Genomic DNA, 22,743 nt, shown 5'->3' on the forward strand with positions numbered 1-22,743 from the left:
ATTTTAAAGTATGATAAAATTGATTTTTTCACCATATACATATAGATAAATTTTTATCGTTAAATCACTGGAATTTAGAACTTCATATGTCACATATGAAGGTGGGGATACTTCGCTACCATTCCTATACGTTATCTTATATGATAACAAATTGAAATTATTACTATATAATGCTGAAATTACTATTTGTTTTTTTTTTTTTTAAATCAAATTGAAATAGTTTCTTTTATAATAATATATATCAATTTAGAAAAGCTTAAAATATCCAAAGCGTTTTTTCTTTGATCTTTGATCTTTGTTGATAGAAAAAACTATCCGTCGGATGATTTTTAAAAATTCAGTGGAAAAAAAAAAAAAAAAAAAGAAGAAGAAGAAAAAGAAGCGTTTTCTATAGAATTGTTCCCAAACAGGCCCTTATACATTCTCGCCTGTAATTTATTTTCCTTTTTGTCTTTTTATTTTTTATTTTTTATTTTTTCGTTAGAAATAGTGTTTGGTGGTGTGGTGGTTTTGTGAGAATGGAGAAAAAAATGGCAGCTGATGCTGCTAGGGCTTGTGAGACACACACTCAGACACTGCAATGGATCTACGCCATCATCGATTTCCTTCGTCCTTACTCTTTCTTAATGAGCGCTCATGTCGTCAACTTCTTCCAGGTTTTTTTTTTTTTTTTTTTTTTTGGTTTTTTTGGGTATTCCTCTCTTTGGTTCCCTAGGAAAAAAAAACCCTGTTAAAAATTGAAAGAAAATCTTATATGTAGAACTCTCAATGTTGAAAGATCATATTAGTTAATGTTCTATTTATTCGGTTTATGAAAAATAAAAAATATATATAAATTTGCTTTTTCCAGGATAGACAATGGGAAGCAGTTGACAAGGAATGGATTGAGTGCTTACGCAAAGAACCAGTCGAGAATCTTGTTCAAATTCCTTCTGGAGTAGTTCAGGTACTTAGAATTACTTTCAATTTTTTTTTTAAAACATTTTTTTTTCGGTTAATTTGTGATATGCTGATTGTTGCTTCTTCATTGTGTTGATGGAAGGATCACTGGCCTGCTTCGCTTAAGGAATTTGTTGTTACTTCGAGGTCTTTGGCACTTCCTCGAGAACAAACAGACTTACACAAGGTATGGTATCATTTCCCTCCCACCTTGTGTGCCAAACAGACTTGTTGTGATGTAGGACAGATAGGTAAAGAAAAAAAACAGAAAAGAAATAGATAGGGTTCTAGTATCACACTAGATTGATTTTAGGAATCACTCCCAAAACCCTAGGCATCACACCTAAGTTTGTTTTGCATCACACAAAACCAGAGAAAATAATCTCATAAAATTCTTGTAATATTGATTAACTGCTCCCAGAATTACAAAGAACCCTATTTATATTAAAATCATCTAATAATATTAGGAAACTAAAATAATAGGAAACCTAGTTAAATAAGGAAACTAATAACATTAAGAAACTGAAAACAATAGGAAACCTAATTAAATAATAAAATGCTCTAATTAAAAATAGGAAACTAAATTAATCTACTAAAATCCTTGAAGATCCCAAATAAGCCCATCTTGTCCTAGATCATGCCAAATTAATGTTTGGGCCTTAGAATCTGTTTTTCCTCTTCTCTGATAAGTTTTCAGAGGTTGTTTCCATCTTGCATCATGTTGCCTAGCTAATTTCTATAAGAAGGGATTTTTTTTTTTTTTTTTTAGCTATAGTTAGTGAAAACTTCATGAATAATGGTGGAGTTGAGATTTTTTTATTCTATTTTTTCTTTTTAACGGTGACCAATTACTACTATAGAATCCGTTTGGGAAGTATAAAGTTAAGAGGAAAATTGATTTTCGGAATTTAATTTTTTAAGATTTTGTTTTTGAGAATTATTTTTTTTCTTGGTCTGTTTGGTGAGCAATAGGAAAGTTAGGATTTATAAATAATTAAATTTAATATTGTATAATAAATTAAGGGTAAATATGTATTTTAAAAAAAATTCAAAATTATTTTATTTTAAATTCTCAAAATAACATCTATATAGATGGAAATAATTTTTTCATATATTTTCCTACATTCCCTGAATCCACATTTTTCCACCTTAAAATAAATATCCAAACAAAAAAAGGTTATCACTTTCCCAAGGGAATTAGGTTCTTACTAACTAACTTTATCTTTATTCAAATATGCTGTAGATTGTTATTTGTTCGGCCCAATGTAAGCAAGTCGGCGGAATTTACAAGTAATGGCTAAATAAATTTTCAAATTTTGCTAAGCTTTTATAAAGATGTATGTTCGATAGTTTTTCATCATCATGAATTCCTCATCTGGTAGTTGTTTTATATCTCTGTTCACATTTTAATGTAAGGAGTATATACAGATGAATTACAGAACCATGGTTATTGAATATTTATTTAATAAGATTTAGAAGCCCCATGATTCCTAGATTGCATAGATGATGTTAACTATGATTCCTAGATTGCCTAGATGATGCTAATAGTATTAAAAATTGGTAGGATTTAGATTAATTTGGGATTTGGAGTAGGCTGTAGTAACAAGTAATTTTTCATGCATCATAATGTATTGCTGAGAAACCAGTTCACAGGATAAATCCATTTGAAATTTTTGTTGTTTTGGCCGTTTTTCTCTCTTTATTTATTTATTTTTTATTTATCCTCTCTATAACACTAAGATATGATTTTCCTTTGGCGTCAAGTGGAAACCTAACTATAGAGACTTTTTGAGGATTAAGCTTGCCTACATTGATCCTAGACAACCCAAATTACTGTTTTGTCCTACATCTTTGTTTGCTGTACTGCTATCTTAAACCCTTTCCATAGCTAGTTCTTTTACATATATATATGTAAATATGTTATTTTTCCATTAATGTTGTAATCTCCAAAATACTAAAACTTCAGTGAAGAATTAGATCTAATGCGTACTCTATATCTCTTCCAATTGTTAAATACGTCCTTTCTTTATTACTGAATGCTTCTTTTTCTTCTGCTTCCCTTCCTTTTCTCTGGGAGTCGGGGGTGGGAGATGGGTTTGTCATTCAACAGTTTGACCTTTTACCTTTTCTATGGTTTCTTGTAGGCCTTACCTGGCTTGAACTTGTGTTCACTTAATAGTGTACTTTCCCAGGGCATGAATGTGAAGAAAAAGCATGAAGTAGGTAATTACTTACTAAGTTTCAGAACTTCAGACTTTATGCTCTATAGTTCTTTATTCTTTTGTGTGTGTGAGTGTCTGCAAGAATTTGGTTTCAACAGGTAGAAGTTCTATCCGCTGTGGTCAGTTTGATTACAAACAACGTTGGGGCCCACACAGTAATTGATGTTGGTGCCGGTCAGGTATACCTGCTTTATTTTAAAAAACTTTCATCACCTGTACTTTAAAATTGTTTGTTTTTAATTTATTTTATCTTTTTAGGGTTATCTTGCACAAGTTCTTTCTTTCCACTACCGGCATCGTGTAATTGCAATTGATGCTTGTTCTCATCATGGAAGAGTTACAGATGCACGTGCTGAACGAATCAAGAAGTATTATGCTGCTCAGATGCGTAAATCTGAGTATGGAACTAATTGAAATCAATTCTTTTTTTTTTTTTTTTTTTTCCTTCCAGTGTTTTCTTTCCTATAATACTTTTGTTAATTACACATTTTTATTTATTTATCTTGATATGAAATCTAATTTGTTATTTTGGTTACTTAAATAAAAGATTCCTTAAAGTGCAAGATTATGAAAAATATATACGATATTAACTTTATTAATTGAGACTCGAGTATTGTTGAATGGTGAAACTTAACGGTTCTTGTAAACTTATTTCTAAGGATTATCTTGCTTTGTGGAGTCTTGCTAAATTTAAGGTGGGAAGAAGTGAAGGGATTGGATTTTGGAAAGTTTTTCAAAGATGGTTGGTCCATTTTCGTCCATATTTTGTTGGCTGTATTGTTTGTCAAGGTCAAAGAGTGTGCGTGTCCCTTTTTTTTAGCTTTTATTGATCTTAATAATAAAATCACTTCCTTTGGAATTTTGATACCTGAAGAAACTTAACTGGTAGAGAAACCTTTGAAATATCCTCTCTTTTACTGTTTATTATTTCCTTGTATTATTGATGCTTTAATTTATTTTTATTATTTATTTAATTTTTCTTTCTTGTTAGATCAGGAAAGAGAAATTTAATTATTCCTAAGACAATCACGTGCCATGTTATTTCTAAGGAGATGTTGAAAGCCTTGGCTTACACAGCAGTGCATGAAGATAATGTTATTGAACAAGAACAAAATTATGCCAATTTTGATGCAAATCTGGAACAATCTTCATGCAATGCAGACAATGAAGCTTCATTGGTTCTTGCTGGGCTTCATGCTTGTGGAGATCTTTCAGTAATGATGCTCAAGTGAGTGTGATTATATCCGTCTTTTCTATCATTGAAACATGATGTGCAATTGTTCCCTATAGTACGTCTTTGGGATTGGAAGTAAAAAAATTGTTTGTCTTGAAAACGTCATCCTTATTGAGCATAGTATGACAAAGGAGCAGAGAAGTTTTTTCAAATGCACTCTCTCATATTATATGCATTAATCCGTATGGAAGTTATGCTTAAAGGCAAATCTGTATTCCTTCTTTTTGCTCAGTACTACTTGCCATAGAACGTCTACTTTATAGATATTTTATGAATCATTTTAAACATCATCTGCACAATTAGCTATTACCACCAACATTTAATTAATGTTCTCATCTTTATTTTTCTTTTTCATTGCTCCTGTGTCTTTTACCTGTAATCGTAATCCTATTTAACTTAAGTTGCTTGGTGAGAGATAACTAAGGATAAAATTAGGAAGTGAAAATCTCACGATAGTTGGTTGGAATTCATCCCAATAATTTTCCCCTCTACCTTATTAGCATTTGAACCAAAATTCTTTTAAAAATCTTATTTTTCTTTAATTACTTTCGAGGATTGCCTCTTATTTCTTCATCACTAATCCTTTATCATGGGAGGAAGATTTTTGTATTGCATAGGAGCAGATGGCCTTTAATTATGAAAATATGTGCATATATTTTTTGACTCTTAGAAAATAATAATAAATTATGCAAAGCAAAAGCTTAAGCTAGTCGGAGGTCTATTGTGGTAAACGTTAATGCTTCTTGAGCTGAAGATCTAAGGTATTTAAGAAAGCCAAAGTGGTTAAAACAGAACATTTTTTTCGTTGGCTAATAGAAGGGTGATGGGAATATATTTTTTTTTTTTTCCTGTTTTTGAGGGAATATGATCTACTTGGTTCAAGAGAAGTCTATGTAATTATTAAAACCTAAAGGTTTATGTGTAATTTTCTGTTATTAGTATTATTTCTGTTAATCTAATTGGTTTGATGTAGACGAATATATATGCATTGGGTTCAGGACCTTTCTTGATTGCAAAGAAGTGAAAGCAGTTATTAGCATCGGATGCTGTTACAACCTATTATCTGAAGAAGGTTTTAACGATGTTAGTTTACAGTGTGGTTTTCCAATGAGTCTTGGTGTCAAATCAGCATCCTTTTCACTTGGGAAAAGTTTGCTTGATCTTGCATGCCAGGTAAACTATATCTTGTTTTCCTTTCTTTTTCACTGCTTCCTGTTTTTCATTTTCATTTTTATAGTTTGGGGATTGGTGGGAGGATTTTATTTTTGTCGTACAATATTGTGGATATTTGAGAGCAAGATTTATGAATTACTTAAAATCATACTAGCCCTGACGCTGGTAAAGGGCATCATTTGGACTAGGGTCTAGGGAAAGGTTTTTGTATTAATCTTATGAATAGAAAAGGCAACTAAAAAAGAAAAGGTAGAATGAAAATAAAGAATCAGGCATCTACTTTGAGGTCCTTTGTTAGTGGATAGAAAATCCAGCATCAAGCAGCTAGCAACAAGCAAACTAGCAACCATTGTCGGCTTGCGTGAGGTTTTCTTAAATTCTTAACATTTTATTTAGTTTTATTTTTTATGTTATGGAAATTAGTTTTAAACAAGCATATAGGATTCGGAATTGGTTAACATGCATTTATAATCTAAAAATGGAAAAAAAAAAGTTTATCAAATTATATGGGGTGTTTTGAAATATTCCCTGCAATTTTCCATCCACCTTCTTCAAGCCTATAACTGGGTTAGGAGTTCAAATATTATACAAAGAAAAAGAGAAGTCTTCTACATGGTTGACAGTATAAACTTCAATAATAGTAGTTGGGCAGCCTTCCAAAAATTATAGTCCTGCCTATGAACCTTAAACGTCTTAAAGAGCATCCTGTGGACCATTTCCAACATATGTAGAAATTGAAAAGTGATTTGTGTTGGATAAAGGAGAAAGTGATCAACTGATTCTGTTAGGTTTTCAAGTTTCATTATCTTCCCCCAGGCAAGTTTCCAACTTTAGAATATTTCTTTAATAGGACCTTTATGTGGTTAGTTCCTTGTTCACCACATAAGCATATGTGCAGCCTTTTAATGTTGGAATTTGCCATCTTTCTATTCAAATACGGCTGAGATCAACTGGTTACCAATCATACAGTCGTTGGTTTGAACAATTCCCAGAAGGGACTATCTAAGAAATTTCTTGAAGTCTTCAATGGGTGATAAAGTTTCAAAGTTATACCAAATAACACTGTAGAACAATTACCCAGAAGGGACTATTTAACAGACTTCAAGTCTGCAATGGTTGATAAAGTTTCAATGTTACACCAAATAACACTGTACTGTTAAACATTTATGATTCTGATATTCTCCACATTTGGTCGGATTCCAAAATTTCTTGTTCCATGAATAACAATTGACCTGCTTTCTTTCATATTTTGGATAATAATAGTTGTATTTTGCAAACTGGTTATATTTTGATAAATTGGTGAAAATCCATACCTTCTTGTTCTTTAGATATCTTAGTTTTCATCTTTTATTTTCTGAAAATTTATATGATTAATTGTTCTTGTTTGTATTGCTAGAGTGCAGAGAGGTGGAGATGCATGGAAAATGATTCTGGTGTGCATAACTTTTGGTTGCATGCTTTCCGTGCTGCTTTTCAGATGGTATGCATGCTTTTTTATTTTTGTTGTAGCGTCATTACTATGCTTAATTGGTTTTGCTATTTGGGTTTTGACATCAGATGTGCCATTGTCACATTTTCAAAAGTTAAGGGTGATAGAGAGAGGGTCCAACTATTTATATAAAGCTAACAGAATAGACAATTTCAACCACATGGACTTGAGTGTGGGTGTCTTGAAGTTGGATTTGTCCATCTTTAAATTTAAGATAAGGGGGAGTCAACTAAAAAGTGATCAAATTACAGAATCAGATCAGCATGGCACAATTGTATTCTGATAAATATCTATCGCTCTATTAATAATTCTTTATTTAGATTGACAAAAGTTTTTTAAAAATCAAGTCCACAAATTAATTTTGATCACACTCTATTTTGCGGAGTTTACTACGCAATATTCACATTTTTTTAAACTTCTTCCTTTATTTAATTAAGCCTAATATTCAAGATCAAACCAAGTCATAAGCCCATACCAACAGCCTGCTTTTATGCCTAATAGGATGTGCAAATTTTTGAATGGTCAAATAGTGGGGCTCTCTCTGTGCTAAGTTTCTTCTTTTCTTAAATCTTACAGATCTCACCATCAGCTTTCATCTCCTACAATGGTGAGTTCCCCTCTGGCCAGCCCAAGATAATAAAAGAAATTACCAAAACACTTCTCTTCCTCCTCAGTTCCGATATTGGTAAAGTCTGCACCAAGATTTTCAATCCTTGTAAACCTAATGGCAAAACAGTGATTATAAATAGGTTCCTACTTCCTAGCAGCTAGCCTGACCACCATCGGTGACTTCATGGTTAGCTATCATCTCCAAAGTGGAGGCATTTTGTCTCCTCTAAACTACCCTTATTGTTTGTTCAAAAGCTTCAATTTTAAGGGATATAACCACCTTCATGTGCAATGAGTTCAGAGATTCGCAAAGCATGTCTAACATGTCTGGTTCCAGTATCTGTGTTATAATTTGTGAATACCAGTGTTGTGGGTCTTGAATTTCAAGTCGAGTCAACGTACGTTGTGCTTCACTCTCACCCCCACCAAAGAAAAGGAAGAAAAATAAATAAAAAATAATATATAAAAGAAGAAAACGGAGCTAACTTTTTTACTATTTTGTCCATTCTTTGTGTTCTTTCCTTTAGTTTTTGTTGCTTCCATTAGCATTTTCTCTTCTTATGTTTTCTGGTTGCAGCTGAACTTCGTTAGATTTTCATGCTAAGTATTCTTTGAAGTCTTTCTTGTAACAGTTGTTTCTTCTGAAGGTTCTGACTAGATTTTATCCTGAAGTAATGACAGTCGTGACTGTATTTTCATTCTGGGTGTTGTTTAAGTCTCTCTTGTAACAGTTGTTTCTTCTGAAGTTTCTGACTAGATTTTATCCGGAAGTCATTACAAGAAGTCCATCAATTGGCCGTCAAGGGAAGGCTTTGCGTCGCCGACAGCAAAGGGTGACCCTGGACTCCCTGCTGCATGAAAAGGAAAGAATTTGCCCGAGGTCCAATATGAATGGAAATTTCCCTACTGTAAAACCAAAAGTGGAGACAGGTAAACTAGTCATCAGTGCATTTGAAAAAGATGCACCTTTTTTATGCAAGTTATTTGGTTGTATTCTGGTGATTGAAACTGGGACTTTTGGATTCATTTAGACTTCAGCATATAACTTTATAAACATGTTCTGCAGATGACAGCCCGAGCTCAGCATTTGAGACAGCAGCCTTATCTCATGAACATTTTCATATTGGTTCCAGATGTGAAGAGGCCAAACCTGTTGACCGATATCCGCTTTTTGAGAAGTATTGCCAGTCTGGATTATGTCATCTTGGTCTTGAGCCTTTGCAAGATACAGATTTTCAGGAAATATGGAATGAAGTTGAGCCTTTTTCTGTATGTTCATACTGTATAACTACAGTTGCAAAATTTTAATGCTTAAAAGATATTTAATTATATTGTTTTGTTGAAAACTTGTGCGTTCACTACATGGTGGTTATCTATATTCTGCATTAATTGAAGCACTTGATTTGCAGCCATCCCATACATTCATAATGCTTTGGAATATTCTGTTCTTGCAGCAGCCCTTCAATGAGTTGATTCAATCTGATTAAACTCAGAAATTTGAATGAATTGATAAGTGATCTTTAATAGTGGTGGTAACTATAGTACCAATTTTACATGAAATGTATTAAATATTTTGTGCTGTATTAATTGTATTAGTTATCCAGTGAATAGTGTAATAGTATATATATAATTGGTCCATGTAATCTAGCTGTCCATTAAAGTTTGTCCTTTTGGAGTTAATGGGAGCTGTACTTTGTCTTAGATCCTTCCCTAGAGTTTTCAGATTGTATGAGGGTATATGGTATAGCTTGCAATTGAAGATTTTGCCTCTTTTGCTGAACTTACCCTTGCTTTTGTTTTTCTCTTGTTCTTTTGCTACTTGTGAATAAATTTTTCCTTTGCTAGTTAAAAAACTGAGATTCCCGTTATTTATACTTTCATAAATGTAGGTTTGTTATCTTTTTAATTGATGAAAGCACCATATATGTGCAAAAAAGTAACTTCTGCTCTACAGGATCTCTTGTTTTGTTATTACTACAAACAATAGTCTTATGCTGGTCATAACCTTCAGTAACAGGATATATGAAAAAGCCACCTGGTTAGAACTTATTTTGTTTTGCTGGATCTCCTCAGAAATAATAACTCATTTTTCTTTAATCAAGAAATAAAAAGATTTGATTGTGTTTGGAAGGCTGTTTTCATGTTTATGATGTCAAGCACTAATATTATTCTGATATATGCTTTTTCTTTACAGAGAATAGTACGAATTTATAATGTGTATACTTTGGTTGCATATGTACAGGAACTCATTGGACCCTATTGGTCTCTTCGAGCTGCTCTGGGGCCTGTTTTAGAAACTTTAATTTTGCTTGATAGATTGCTGTTCCTCCAAGAGCAAGGCAGTTCAATTGAAGCAGTGATCTTGCCAATTTTTGATCCTGCTTTATCCCCTAGAAATGTGGCTATTATTGCTGAAAAGCATTGACACGGATGTGATCGCTGCACAATAATGGTAAGTTTTTTTCCTGCTTTAGACCCCATTTCCTTTTGCTTTCTCTATGCATCTGCATGCACATAAATACATGAGTGGAAGATTATAAATGTAGTTGTTTATTTGTAGTTGAATAGGATATGTTTGTATATTTTAACAAAATGGTTTTTAAATTACATGACCAAACAAGCCCAAATCTTGGTAACAAGATGTCATTCTGGTCATATAAGCTATTTTTCCAATTTTAGAGGGGGAAAAAAAGGGTTTTAACACCTTTCAGAGTGATCTTTTCTTGGCCTAGATTCTCTTGAGTGTTCATTTATTTTCTTGGATAAGTACTTTCATTTTTTAAGGTGTCATTGCATTTAGTCATTAAAACGTCGCAGTCAAGCAATTGTCATCTCAGGAGCATTGTGGAGCCAGGATTTAGCTTGTACAGTATTTTCTTTGGACTTTATTATTTATGTATTTATTTATTTTGATGATAAGTATTTTATTTGGACTTAGTATTGCATGGTAGAGCCAGGATTAGCTTGTACAGTTTTTTGGACTGTTTTTTTTGTTTTTTTGATGATAAGCATTTTATTTGGACTCAGTGTTGCTTTCTTATGTTATTTGGACTCAGCATTGCTTTCTTTTGGACAATGAATCCAGCTATTTTTTGAGATGCCAAGGGTTCAATTAATTAGTTGGGTGAGTTACAGAGACTTCTTTTCACTTTTTATGTCTAAATTATCACTTATTGAATGTCTATTTTAGAAAAAAAGTTGTAATGATTGGAAAAATTGAAGATACATATGTTTGGCAAATAATTTGGAAAAATATAATTTTTAAACTTGAAAATTAATTTAAATAAAATATTAATTTGCATATTTATAGGGAAGACAGATGGAAGTCCTGAAAAGAAATACGAGATTGGGAATGGTTAATCCCGTTATTATTGTTATTATTATTATTATTACTATTATTATTATTTTCTTGTGTTTCGAAAAACTAGTTTTTGAAATCAGAAAAATTGTGTTGTTATTTTTGGTGACATGTTCATGAAAACAGAAAACTATTTCCAAAATCAGCAACCAATTAAAAACCTTAACTGAAACCATGTTGTTTAACCCTACTAGTCAAAGTAGTATGATTTGTATTCAAAATATTAGTTATTTTATTGAAACCATGTTGTTTAACCCTAGTGATTAAAGCATTATGATTTGTATTCAAAATATTATTTATACTCTTGTAAATAAGTCGTTATTGTCATCTGTAAATGAAGAAGACATGCCTATTTTGACATTGTCCTAGAACTATTACTCCATAAAAGTTCCATTACCTAAGAAATTCAGTGTGAATAATATTATTTTATAGAGCTAAACAGATTTTTTTTTGAGGTGTTTGAGAACTATGTGATTGTGGTAGAGCACAAATTTCACACGGCTCAATGTCTATGAAACTAACATGAATTGGATTATTGTTACAGGGCATGCATAGATTGGTTTGTACCATAAAGCTAGGTTACCATAGAATGTGGGACTGTTTTTGGTCTATATTTGACTGAGTTTTGTCCTATTGTACAGTTAATGCTTTTTTGTTTCTTCCACTAGGTAGTGACATTCCCATTGAATTTTCAGATTAATGTGGACGATTTTTGGAGAAGACATGAAAAGTAGCCATCATTCAAAAGAGGATTTATTCAGTTTTGGATATGCACCATCACTCTCATGACTTGTTGAAAGGTATATTCCAAGCTATTAATTTTTTCCTTGTAAAATGACATCACTGGTCAATAGATGCTGCTCTCATCACTATCAGACTTATTTCTATATACAGTCTTGTGAAATTATTTGCTTTTTCTCTTTAATTTACCTAAAAAAAAAAAAAACGCAATAACTTTTCAAAGCTATTTGAAATGCTTGCTTTACCTCTAAAGATTTTCTTTCTTTATGGAAAAGTTTGTACGGGGTTTTCAATTATTGGAGGTCCTAAAGAAGTTAGGTGGTGTTGATGTCCTGAAAAACACTAGGACTGGTCAGTTTTAATAAAGAAAAAAAGGCTCAGTTGTATGGCATTAATAGAAATATATATATAAGATGGTGTTAATTCAAGTTATGTGTATTTATTTATTTTTGTGTACAGCAGATAGTATTATGTTTGTGCCTTTGGCCAGAAATCAAATTGTTTGGTATGGAACAAATTTGAAATTCTGACTTTTGGAATGTGCTAGAAACAATCTTCCTTGTGAAAGTGTCCCTCTTTACCTATGACGAAACCCTTAAAATCTATTTCATACCCGGTCTTGAGTTTCAATTATGCACCCTTCGTAATTAGGATTGAATCAAGATTAATTTTGATGTTGCTGTCATATATCATTTTAGGGCTGTTTGAGATTATGGAGTACATTGGATTGGATTGGCCCAGTTTAACGGTCCAATCTAGTGTAGTCTTAAATCCCAAACGGACCCTTTTAGTATTTATAGGAGGAACTACAATGGAGAAATCTTGGCAATCGAAGCTGAAATTTTTAAGGTGTCAAATCAAGGGCAGCCAAAGTGTTTTCAAATTTGTGTTGCAGGTTTGAGGGGACTCTTTTTATGGTTATTTTAGTTTTTATCTAATCCCTCTATGGCTTCTCTTGGTATGCATTGTAAACATTGTTGACACAGAGATATCTCTTGCTCAGTTAGCAGAGAAGAAAACCTTCTTCTATGTGAGGTGAGGCATACCAAAGAGCGGAACCTAGATAGAACGCAAAAAAGAAAAAAGTAGCTCTTTGCTCAATGGGAGTATTGATATGCTCTGCTTTTTCCCCATAGGTCTTAGTAACTTTACAACTCAAAATGTTGCAAAATAGACATCTTTTTTGTTTTGTACATTTCCACAAGCTTCTTTTATATCTTCTTGTATTTTTTTTTTTTTTTTTGAACTTTCTCTTGATCATATTTCATGCTTAGACCCGTTGGGAAGTGTCAAACTTTTGGTTAGTAATAGAAATTTTTATGACTTGAAAGTAATTAAATTAAATTTTGTATTACAAATTAAAGATAAATTTTGTGAAGTGTCAAAACTTTTGGTTAGTAATAAAAATTTTATGACTTAAAAGTGATTAAATTAAATTTTGTATTACAAATTAAAGATAAATTTGTTCTTTTATAAAATCTTCACAACTAGTTTCCCAGAAATGCTTAAGATGACATCTAAGTAATTTGGAAAAAATTCATCACCTTTTTATTTTTATTTTTTTAAGATCTTTGGTAAATGGAAAAGTCAGTGGAATTTTATTCTTTGTGAAAGAACGACTTTCATGTGTTTGAATAGTTCTGAATGGGATAATGTGATACTACGGAATCAGATTTTCAGGTTTAGAGAAAATATGTAAAAAAAATTATTCAAAGTTTAGAGAAAATATGTAAAAAAATTATTCATATTATTTTGAATTTCACAAAAACTAATTATGAGATTTTTTTTTAAAAAAAATTATTTTTAATTTGTAACATAAAATTTTAATTTAATTACTTTTAAACCTTACAAAAGCAAAACAAATACAGAAACCCAATTCTCGAAAAAGCTGAATCCTAAGAGTTAATATTTTTTTTCCCAAAAAGTACGATACTTTTCAAACGGGCCATTGAGAAAAGAGAAAAAAAAAAAAAAGAAAAAAAAAGTGACTTATTATTATTATTGTTTTTTATAATAATTTGATAGGTGACTTATAGCTAGCAATAGCATATCTCCTGGGTGGAGTTAGAGCATCCATGCTCGTGATCATATGTCACATCAGGCTAGGTGTTTATCTTGCATCTCAACTGACGATGATCATATTGAATGAGGTATAAGACTAATAAATAATTACATTACAAAATGACAGAGAAAAAACCTAGTAAGAGTATTATAGGCTAAAAATAAATAAACATTAGCTAAAAAATATATATTTTTGTTAATTAAGCTGTATAATAATTTTATTACAAAAAAAAAAAAACATTATACAATAATTTACTAACCTCACTTATCTAGCATTTATGAAAGAAATTACACTTTTAAATTTAAAATTGAAGTGGTTGCGTTTGCAAAGACTACTAAATTAGTTATTTACCTAAAATTTTTAACTATAATCAACATTGTATGATAAATATGACACGGGAATGAATATATAGTTACCATTGCAAAACACCTTTTTTCTCAATACGAGAATATATATCTTCTATTGTCTATTAAAATCAACAGAAAAGGTCATCATAAAATATGGAAAAATAATATTATATAAAAAGTATAAATGAAAGGATAAAATTGGTATAAAAATAAGCTTTAGTTACTAAATTATTGACTATTGAATAATGGTTTTTGGAAAAACATAATTTTTATTTTTATATTTTTTATTTTAAGGAAGAGGGATTGGAATTTAAAATCATTATGCAAATAAAGAAAGTTGTTTATGCTGAGACATGAATATAATTGTTAAAATTAAGAGGTTGGATGAGATAGAAAATGATGTTTGGATGAGATAGAAAATGATGTTCCTATAATTAATGTAATTTTCCTAATCAATAAATTAGTTATTAAGTCTAGTGAGGATATTTCCTCGAAATAGAACCATGGGAAGAATGTAATATATAATTAAAGATCATGAATAGATAATTTTTTTAGTTACTTTTTTACAATTTTTAAGTTACTTTTTTAGTGTCCTTTCTTCCAATCACATGTAAATATATTGTTTTTTTAATATGATATCCTATCAAGACTAAAACATACTAAATGTAAACCAGCTTATTTACAACTAATTCCCAAAACCGTTAATAAAAAAAAAAAGATAATATACATAGGAATTGGTACAAGGTGTTGAGTTGAGACCAGCTGGATACGAACCTTAGCCGCAGGCAAGTGGAAATAGACAGCTGAGTACGTCACCCACTGTGAGACCCACCTGGCTAATTGTAATTCATTCAGATTGGCTTCTGGTTCAGGTGCCAATTCTCTATCCAAATGCGTGTCAAACCGCAGTAATTGCTGATACCACATATTTATCTATATATATATATATATATATTGACACATGTAACATATAACCCGATTCAAATGGGAATATATTACAGGTTTAATTTTGCTCCCGCAACATTATATAATATCTTCTATTTGTATTTTCATCTAAGCATGATTATATATATATATATATATATATAATTTTATTCTATTAAGTGCAAAAAATCTTTTACATGAGAGATTGATAATTTGCACGTATGTATTTCATGTAATTGCTTGTCAGTTGGGCAGCATAAAATGTTAAATTTGTCATTTGTTAAGCTAGATTTTTAAACTAATCATTAATTGAGATATTATGTTTTGCACTTATCCAATTAGCATGCTTTCCAATTTATGTTGTAACCATATTTATTCCTAGCTGAGCATAATTTTGTATATATCTCCCTTGAAATACTATATCACCTATGCATCTTGTGGAACCCACTTAATTCTTGAGATGGGATCCCTCAATCCCCATCACCACCCAATTCCAAATACTCGGAAAAGAAATTGCCTCAAAAAAGGAGCTAAGGTTGTCATTAGCCTAAATTAGGGTTAATTCATACCTTTTAAAATAAGACAATTTCATAAGCTTTGGTAAAAACCAAGTGTTTTCATAATAACAAAATTCCTATTTCTCAATGATAGGCCATGTTTAAAACAATTTTCCAAATATCTTATTATATATGCAGTATAATATTCTAAGTTTTCGTAGTTTTGTTTAAATTATTTTTATTTTCCATAGTTGAATTTGTCAGCAGGAATATATAGGATTTATACATATATATAAGTGTGAAATATTGTTAGCTAGATAAGATATTATATATTAAATTTATTTTCTAGTAGTTTGAATTTTTAGGATTGGTGGCAAATAAAACCAATAATAAAAAGCAAAAACCTCAATTATGTACACATCAGCAGGTTGGTGGAGGGAGAGAAAGAGAAGGGGGTCTGGCTACGTCATCAGGACACGTAGACAAATCCACCCTCCACCCATGCCCCATAACTCCTTTTTTGCTCAAATATATGCCTACGAAATATTGAAGGGAAAGAACAAATGAATGATGACATTCAAACCCCCTTCCTTCTTGCACGGAATTAGCAGTTGACTTGCCCACAACCTCCTCTCTTCTTTGTATATTTAATTTATTATATATACACCCACTTGCCTTCTTTTGTTTTTACATCTCTCTTTCTTTCCCCAAACTAAATCCTCATCATCTTATATAATATATATACAACAACTATAAGTTATCAAACATCTTCTCAGCCTGTCTATCTGTCTGTGTGATTGAGAGAGAGAGAGAGAGAGAGAGAGAGAGAGAGAGAGAGAGAAGTGAGAATGAGTAACATAAGCTTGGTGGAGGCAAAGTTGCCACCAGGGTTTCGTTTCCATCCAAGAGATGAAGAACTTGTTTGTGATTATTTATTGAACAAGATTACCGATTCTGACTCTACTCTCATGATTGAAGTTGACCTCAATAAGTGTGAACCTTGGGATATTCCTGGTGAGCTTAGCCTTCTTAATTAATTTCTTACTCATGACTTCTCGTTTTCTTTCTATTTCTTTTTCTATATATATATATATACACACACACACACACACACACACACACACATTCCTTCAGCGTATATAGAGCTATAGCGATGGCGTTCCATGTTTGTTTTGAAGAAATTGCCTTTTACAAACAAGGATTCCAAATGAATGTATTAGCCTGGCCATTATAAGTTTTCATCATTTTCCTTATATGCATAAATTTGTGCATTTTCATCAATTATATATGTACATATGTATGTAAATTTATAGCATGTATAGGAAGTCAAGAGAGAGAGGAGACCTTTGAAAGAGGTAATATGTATATTCTCCAGCCACTGGTAAATTCATGGAGAATAATGCATAAATGGGATTTTTTTTTTTTTATAATTATTTTGAAAAATATGAACTACTAGGGATGGAGAAAACTTTTCTTACTGATTTTGGGTTGTAGATGATGTGATAGCAACTGGACTGGTTATAATTAGAATCCTTCTAGTAGAGTTGGTGTATTCCATTTATGTGGTTCGTAAAAGATGATGGGACATGCTATTATTCAGCAAAAGATGAAAACAGTTTTGATATGCATATATTTTTTGCTTTAGAAAAAGAGTTTTGATATTTCTACATATTCCTATAAATTCATATATTATGATAAAGAAATTCATGACTTTCCTTTTTTTTCTCTAATTGCTATAGACCAAAGTCATTTTTACTCTTGCTATAGAGCAAAATTCAATGGTCTACTTAATTAACTTTCAATTTTGATCTTTTTAATTGCGATGGTTAAAAATCTGCATGTAAAATTTATTTCATTTTAGCATTATTTGATTTTCTTTAATTAATTTTATTTCCCTTTTGTTCAGTTACAGGTCCAGTTGTATTTCCACATAAAACTCAAAGTACCACTTTTCAACTAACCCCCAAGTTTTTTCAACAACTATATGCCTTTAATGTTTTTGTTTTTATTATTCTAATAACTATCTTTTTAGTTCAAAAATAACAAACAATATTAATAATTCTCTATATAATATGGCCTTCTCTCTCAACCCACCGTTTTCTAAAAAAAAGTTACATGAGTATAAACTTTATTCATCAAATTTGTTGGGCTGCATATGTTTTAGAAAAGTTTATTTGGGTTTCAATATGTATGTAGTTTTTAGACTATCTATAATTTTTAAGTGGACTATCTAAAATATAGGCCTTCAATTTCTTACTTTTATTTTTTAGATATACATGAAATTGCGAAAAGATATCTTAGTCCAACATATTCTGAATATCAGTTTTTGTTTTTTTGTCGATCAATATATTTTGGAAATAAGTTGATAGATATTTCTTAAAAACAAACAAAAATGAGAAGATAACTATGAAAATAATGAAAGCAAATTATCAAAATGTGTTTTTTCTTTTTACTTAAATGTGATTATATAAGAAAGTTGTATAGTTTGGTATCTACCAAAAATCTTGCAGGTGGTGAAGCACTATTTGCTGCTTTTGTTGAGTGGTTTAGATTAGAAGCTCTCAAATATGGGACCAATTCCCATTTCCTTTTGTCTATACATAGTTTTTCCGTGTGCAGGACAAAACTTGCTTATTTTGAAGAACTAGACATTACATTTACAAACTAAAAAGCTAGTGAAAGTGATTAGGATAACTACAAATTCCATACAACCATAAAGTCTTGTTTCCACCATATGGTTGCCACACGCGTGTATATATGTGTAGGTATATATAGGAATTGACTTTCAAATTGTCCCATGCTTGATTTGTCAAAACTCCATTGAATTTCTCAAAGTTAGAGTTAAATGTTTGTTCATCTTTTTCCAAAAGCATAAAATGATTTAACTTTGAATATTTTTCCTTTTAAAAGAGTTAGATGTTGATGGCTTAACTACATAATATATAATTGGCTATATATATATATATATATATATATTTATATATTTATAATAAATGTCAATTCTAGGGTCTCATAAAATAAATTTCAATTCTAGTGTGATCTAAGAGTTTAAAAAAATCAAAACTTTTGTTATGACCGTTGGATCACTCAATTAGATGGGATTTTATCTTCTAATCAACCATAAATTTAGTCTTAAGAAACTATTCATTATATATATATATATATATATATATTTACATAAACACAAAACTATATTCATGTTTGATTGATCTGACAGTTTTTATTATAAAGATTTTCTTTATCAGTTTTTAAATTATTGTAAAATTAAAAATTAAAAATGTATTAGTGATTTGTTAAGTTTAATATAAATTCATCTTGCCCATATAAATTTTATTAAAACTCATAAAATCATATAAAATATTATTGTATTTTTAAATCTCAATCATTAAAATAATTTAATGGCTAATAAAAAAGTTTTTGATGATAAAATCAATTGATTGACTTGATTTAACCTTTACCATATATATACATATATAATATAATTTTGGTAATCTTTGCCATATGCATACATTCAAGTATATATAATATAATTTTAGTAATCTTTGCCATATGCATACAATCAAGTAAGTCTTGGCAACCTATTTTGGTCTTATAGGCAAATTTGATACTGACATGATCTACCATATTCATTCTGAATGTCGTTTTCCTGTTTATCCATTTGTGTGGACACGAAATTGAGATGAAAAAGTTTTGGATCCTTTTGGGAATTTGTTTCCTTGTGTCTGTTTGCTGTTATTTCCCTTTCCGAGTATTCTAATTACATTTTCATAAGATGACTAACCCATTTGGTAAACCAACTACTAAGTTTTTTTCAACTCTCTTTTTTGTTTTTATCTGCCATGCAATTGTAATCATTGAAAATATTCATGCATTAGGTACATATAATTTGATAAAATTTACATGAAAACCAAATTACTTAAGCTCCTTAAATAGACAATTTAATTACTCCTGCAAACTAATCAAAATCCATAGTGGATTCCATTTTGTATCATCAAGACTTGTGTGTGACTGCCTTTTCATATTTGACAACCTGACTGATTGTTGTATTGTTCTATTAGCCTTTATATAATATGATACTAAGAAGGATCAAAGAGTTTTAAAATTTAGATTTCTTTTTCCTTTTTTTTTTTGTTTTTTCTATTTGCTTCTAAAAAATGACTCAAGTGAGAAAATCTAAGGATTATAAAACAAACAGTAATGCTATAGGTATTAGAATATCACCAATTTTATTTACCAAATAATATTTGTTAAAATATTATTAATTGTTAAAATATTATTAATTGATATATTTATATAATTTAAATATGAAAGAGTAAACTTTTGAATAAATAAATAAATTAAAAAATAATAAAATAATTAAATATTACTATGTTATATCTCACAAATAAATTTGGTATATATTTTAGTGATTTGAAAATTATTGATAAACAAATATACATTTTAAAACTCTCATCATTCTAATTTAATACTTATATATATGTGCGTGTGTCGCGCGCGCGCACACATATATATATATATATATATAAATTCTCATATTCAATTTCTCATATTCAATTCTAAAGCTTTTAGGTTCCACATTCTTGCACTCATAGCTGCATATAATTAAATGCATAAAAGAAGATCAATACGTTCATGAATATGGATTTTGGACATATATATATATATATATATATAATTGCAATGTTATAGTTATAAAAATTAATGAGTGATTATTGTGGACAGAAACTGCTTGTGTGGGAGGCAAAGAATGGTACTTTTACAGCCAAAGGGACCGTAAATATGCAACAGGATTAAGAACAAACAGAGCAACAGCATCAGGGTATTGGAAAGCAACAGGAAAAGACAGACCAGTCCATCTAAAAGGCACTCTTGTTGGGATGAGAAAAACTTTGGTGTTCTACCAAGGAAGAGCTCCAAAGGGCAAGAAAACCGATTGGGTTATGCATGAATTCAGACTTGAAGCTCCTCTTGCTACTCCTAAACTAATTTCTTCTGACAAGGTATATCTTTTTTCTTACATTAATTTTCACTTTTTATTTATTTATTTATTTTTTCGGTTTTTCCATGTGATTTCATCAAAAAACTTTTCCTTAAATTTTGCTAACTAATTATTATACCCAAAGTAAACAAACATATTAATTATTGGCTTAATTAATAAACTATGATGAAAATTTCGTATGGAACAAGTGGTAATTAATATCATCATCATCATCATCTTTGACTTGACTAAAATCTTTCTTTTTTGTCCATATCTCCGTACCAAAACCATATTTTCTTTGTTCATACATCATGACCTAATCAGATCCTTGTTGGCATATTATCTTTAAGCATATAAATATATATATAAGCTGCATTGCATCAATATTATTTGCTTTATTTTTGTTTTCATGACAACTATGCTGACATTTAAAATCCAATGATTAAGATTTACAGCTCGCGTAAGTACCAATTTCAATTTAAATTGGGTCCTACAAAGAAAAATGATAAGTAAAAAATATATTTAAGCCAATTTGACACATTAATTTATTAGCTAGCTAGGAAAGCCCGAATTCTCCACTCCACTTGTGGTTGCTGCCCATTATTACATAAGGAATCTATAAGCTATTTCTATTTCAAATTTCATCAATTTATTTTAGTCTTTTAGTTACATTAATTATACAATTATACAACTTTTTTAGAGCACTGGAATTCATAAATTATATTATTAAAAATACATATAATTGAATGTTAGATACTGAACAAATAAAATTTTCTTTTCTGTATAAATATTGTACTAAACATGAATATTTCTACAGGAGGATTGGGTTTTGTGTAGGGTGTTCTATAAGAGCAGAGAAATTGGTCCTAAACCTAGCTTGGGAAGCTGCTATGGTGAAACAACAGGGTCAAAATGTCTCCCTCCATTGATGGATTCTTACATAAGTTTCGATCACAGCCGGGCGGCTCATCAGAACTATATAGATTATCATGATCAGTATGAGCAAGTGCCCTGCTTCTCCAATATTTTCCCTTACAATAATAACCAAATCATCAATGACCCAATTCTCAAAAACCTCCAAGCTCATATTGATTATTCAAACATACCCAATAAATTAGCTGGAACCACATTGAGTAGTAGTACCAATACTACTGGGATTATACCAAATAATGACGGTGACAATGAGGTTTTAAAAGCTGTTTTAAGCCATTTTACGAAGATGGAAAGCAATATTGGCCAGAGTTTGAAAGGGTCACCAAGCTTAGGAGAAGGAAGTTCAGAGAGCTATTTATCTGAAGTGGGCATGTCCAATATTTGGAGCCACTATTGATATGTGTACGTATATATATATATATACATATTATATTACACTATATTTCGATTATAACTTAGAATTTGGTGTAATTTCAATATTTTTCTACATCTTCTCCCAACCACAATAGAGAAGATATGGAACAAATAATCTCCCACATAATTATATTTAGTGATATATGTAGGAATTTCCCAATCTGTATAAGTTACAATTGATTGTACTTTTTAATATTAATCAATAGTAACATAGTGTAAAGTTTCCATTGAAAAAAGAAAAAAAGAAAAAAAGAAATTGATGTAGGTACATTAGCAGGTGGACCTATGTTGGAATCCAGAAGAAGGTCCAACAAAAATGGTTGTGTTATTCACAAAAACAAAACAAAAAACAAAAATGGTTGTGTCCTTATATCATCTTTGTATCACATCAAATCTGGAGGTTTCTTATTCAAGTTCTTTTGCATCCAAACAACAAAACCCTTTATAGTGCCTTTGAACTATTATAAAATAAAATTACTTTTTGCTTATTGCTATGTTTTTTTTTTTTGTCAAAAGAACAAATTGTAGTGCTTGGTAAACAATTTGGTATGTGTAGCATGATTGAAAAATAAAATCTTGTAACTAAATATGCACTAAGTTATAATGTTAGTTAAGCAACTAAATGTTAAGTAATAACTATGTATTTTAGACATTGTTTCAATTTTGATCCTAAATTTTTTCATTTAACAATTTAGTTATTGTTTCAATTTTGATCCTAAATTTTTTTATTTAACAATTTAGTTTACACATAAATTATGATCTAATGTTAAATTAAACTCATTCAAAAAGAAAAAAAAAAAGAATGTTAAATTATTCTTTTCGT

At 30.3% G+C, this 22,743-nt stretch overlaps 2 protein-coding genes across 11 annotated transcripts; both read left to right on the plus strand.

Moving 5' to 3' along the window:
• Positions 1-371: 371 nt before the first annotated feature.
• Positions 372-12,981, plus strand: LOC107423331 (uncharacterized). 9 transcript variants are annotated; one of them, XR_007241928.2, is made up of 15 exons: positions 373-656; positions 851-946; positions 1,043-1,126; positions 3,084-3,158; positions 3,260-3,340; positions 3,420-3,559; positions 4,153-4,389; positions 5,394-5,568; positions 6,965-7,048; positions 8,413-8,596; positions 8,733-8,935; positions 9,909-10,118; positions 10,723-10,790; positions 11,720-12,660; positions 12,769-12,981. XR_007241928.2 is itself a non-coding variant. In XM_016032874.4 (13 exons), exons 1-12 carry the CDS (start codon positions 519-521, stop codon positions 10,089-10,091), a joined length of 1,680 nt encoding a protein of 559 aa, XP_015888360.3. In that variant the 5' UTR covers positions 372-518; the 3' UTR covers positions 10,092-10,118; positions 11,720-12,981. The 9 variants fall into 9 exon arrangements, 1 of the variants encoding a protein (XP_015888360.3); XR_001581950.4 differs by having other exon boundaries at positions 11,720-11,824; positions 12,464-12,981; XR_007241931.2 differs by having other exon boundaries at positions 372-656; positions 10,694-10,790; positions 11,693-12,981.
• A 3,164-nt stretch (positions 12,982-16,145) lies between these two features.
• Positions 16,146-22,147, plus strand: LOC107423302 (NAC domain-containing protein 21/22). 2 transcript variants are annotated; one of them, XM_060815570.1, is made up of 4 exons: positions 16,146-16,609; positions 17,502-17,537; positions 20,318-20,595; positions 21,391-22,147. In XM_060815570.1, the coding sequence occupies exons 1-4, from the start codon at positions 16,444-16,446 to the stop codon at positions 21,901-21,903; spliced, it is 993 nt and encodes a 330-aa protein (XP_060671553.1). In that variant the 5' UTR covers positions 16,146-16,443; the 3' UTR covers positions 21,904-22,147. The 2 variants fall into 2 exon arrangements, with proteins under 2 accessions (XP_060671553.1, XP_015888323.3); XM_016032837.4 differs by lacking the exon at positions 17,502-17,537 and having other exon boundaries at positions 16,152-16,609.
• Positions 22,148-22,743: the final 596 nt, after the last annotated feature.

This window comes from Ziziphus jujuba, chromosome 3 (genome assembly GCF_031755915.1).
Source record: "Ziziphus jujuba cultivar Dongzao chromosome 3, ASM3175591v1".
Taxonomy (NCBI): Eukaryota; Viridiplantae; Streptophyta; class Magnoliopsida; order Rosales; family Rhamnaceae; genus Ziziphus; species Ziziphus jujuba.

What these genes read in the sequence shown, in the direction of transcription:
- LOC107423331 (XM_016032874.4), top strand. Translation starts at nt 519, where the DNA reads ATGGAGAAAAAAATGGCAGCTGATGCTGCTAGGGCTTGTGAGACACAC. An exon ending in ATGTCGTCAACTTCTTCCAG is followed by an intron (nt 657 to 850) that starts GTTTTTTTTTTT and finishes TGCTTTTTCCAG; the next exon opens with GATAGACAATGGGAAGCAGT. An exon ending in AAAACCAAAAGTGGAGACAG is followed by an intron (nt 8,597 to 8,732) that starts GTAAACTAGTCA and finishes CATGTTCTGCAG; the next exon opens with ATGACAGCCCGAGCTCAGCA.
- LOC107423302 (XM_060815570.1), top strand. Translation starts at nt 16,444, where the DNA reads ATGAGTAACATAAGCTTGGTGGAGGCAAAGTTGCCACCAGGGTTTCGT. An exon ending in TGAACCTTGGGATATTCCTG is followed by an intron (nt 16,610 to 17,501) that starts GTGAGCTTAGCC and finishes CCTTTTGTTCAG; the next exon opens with TTACAGGTCCAGTTGTATTT. An exon ending in ATTTCCACATAAAACTCAAA is followed by an intron (nt 17,538 to 20,317) that starts GTACCACTTTTC and finishes TATTGTGGACAG; the next exon opens with AAACTGCTTGTGTGGGAGGC.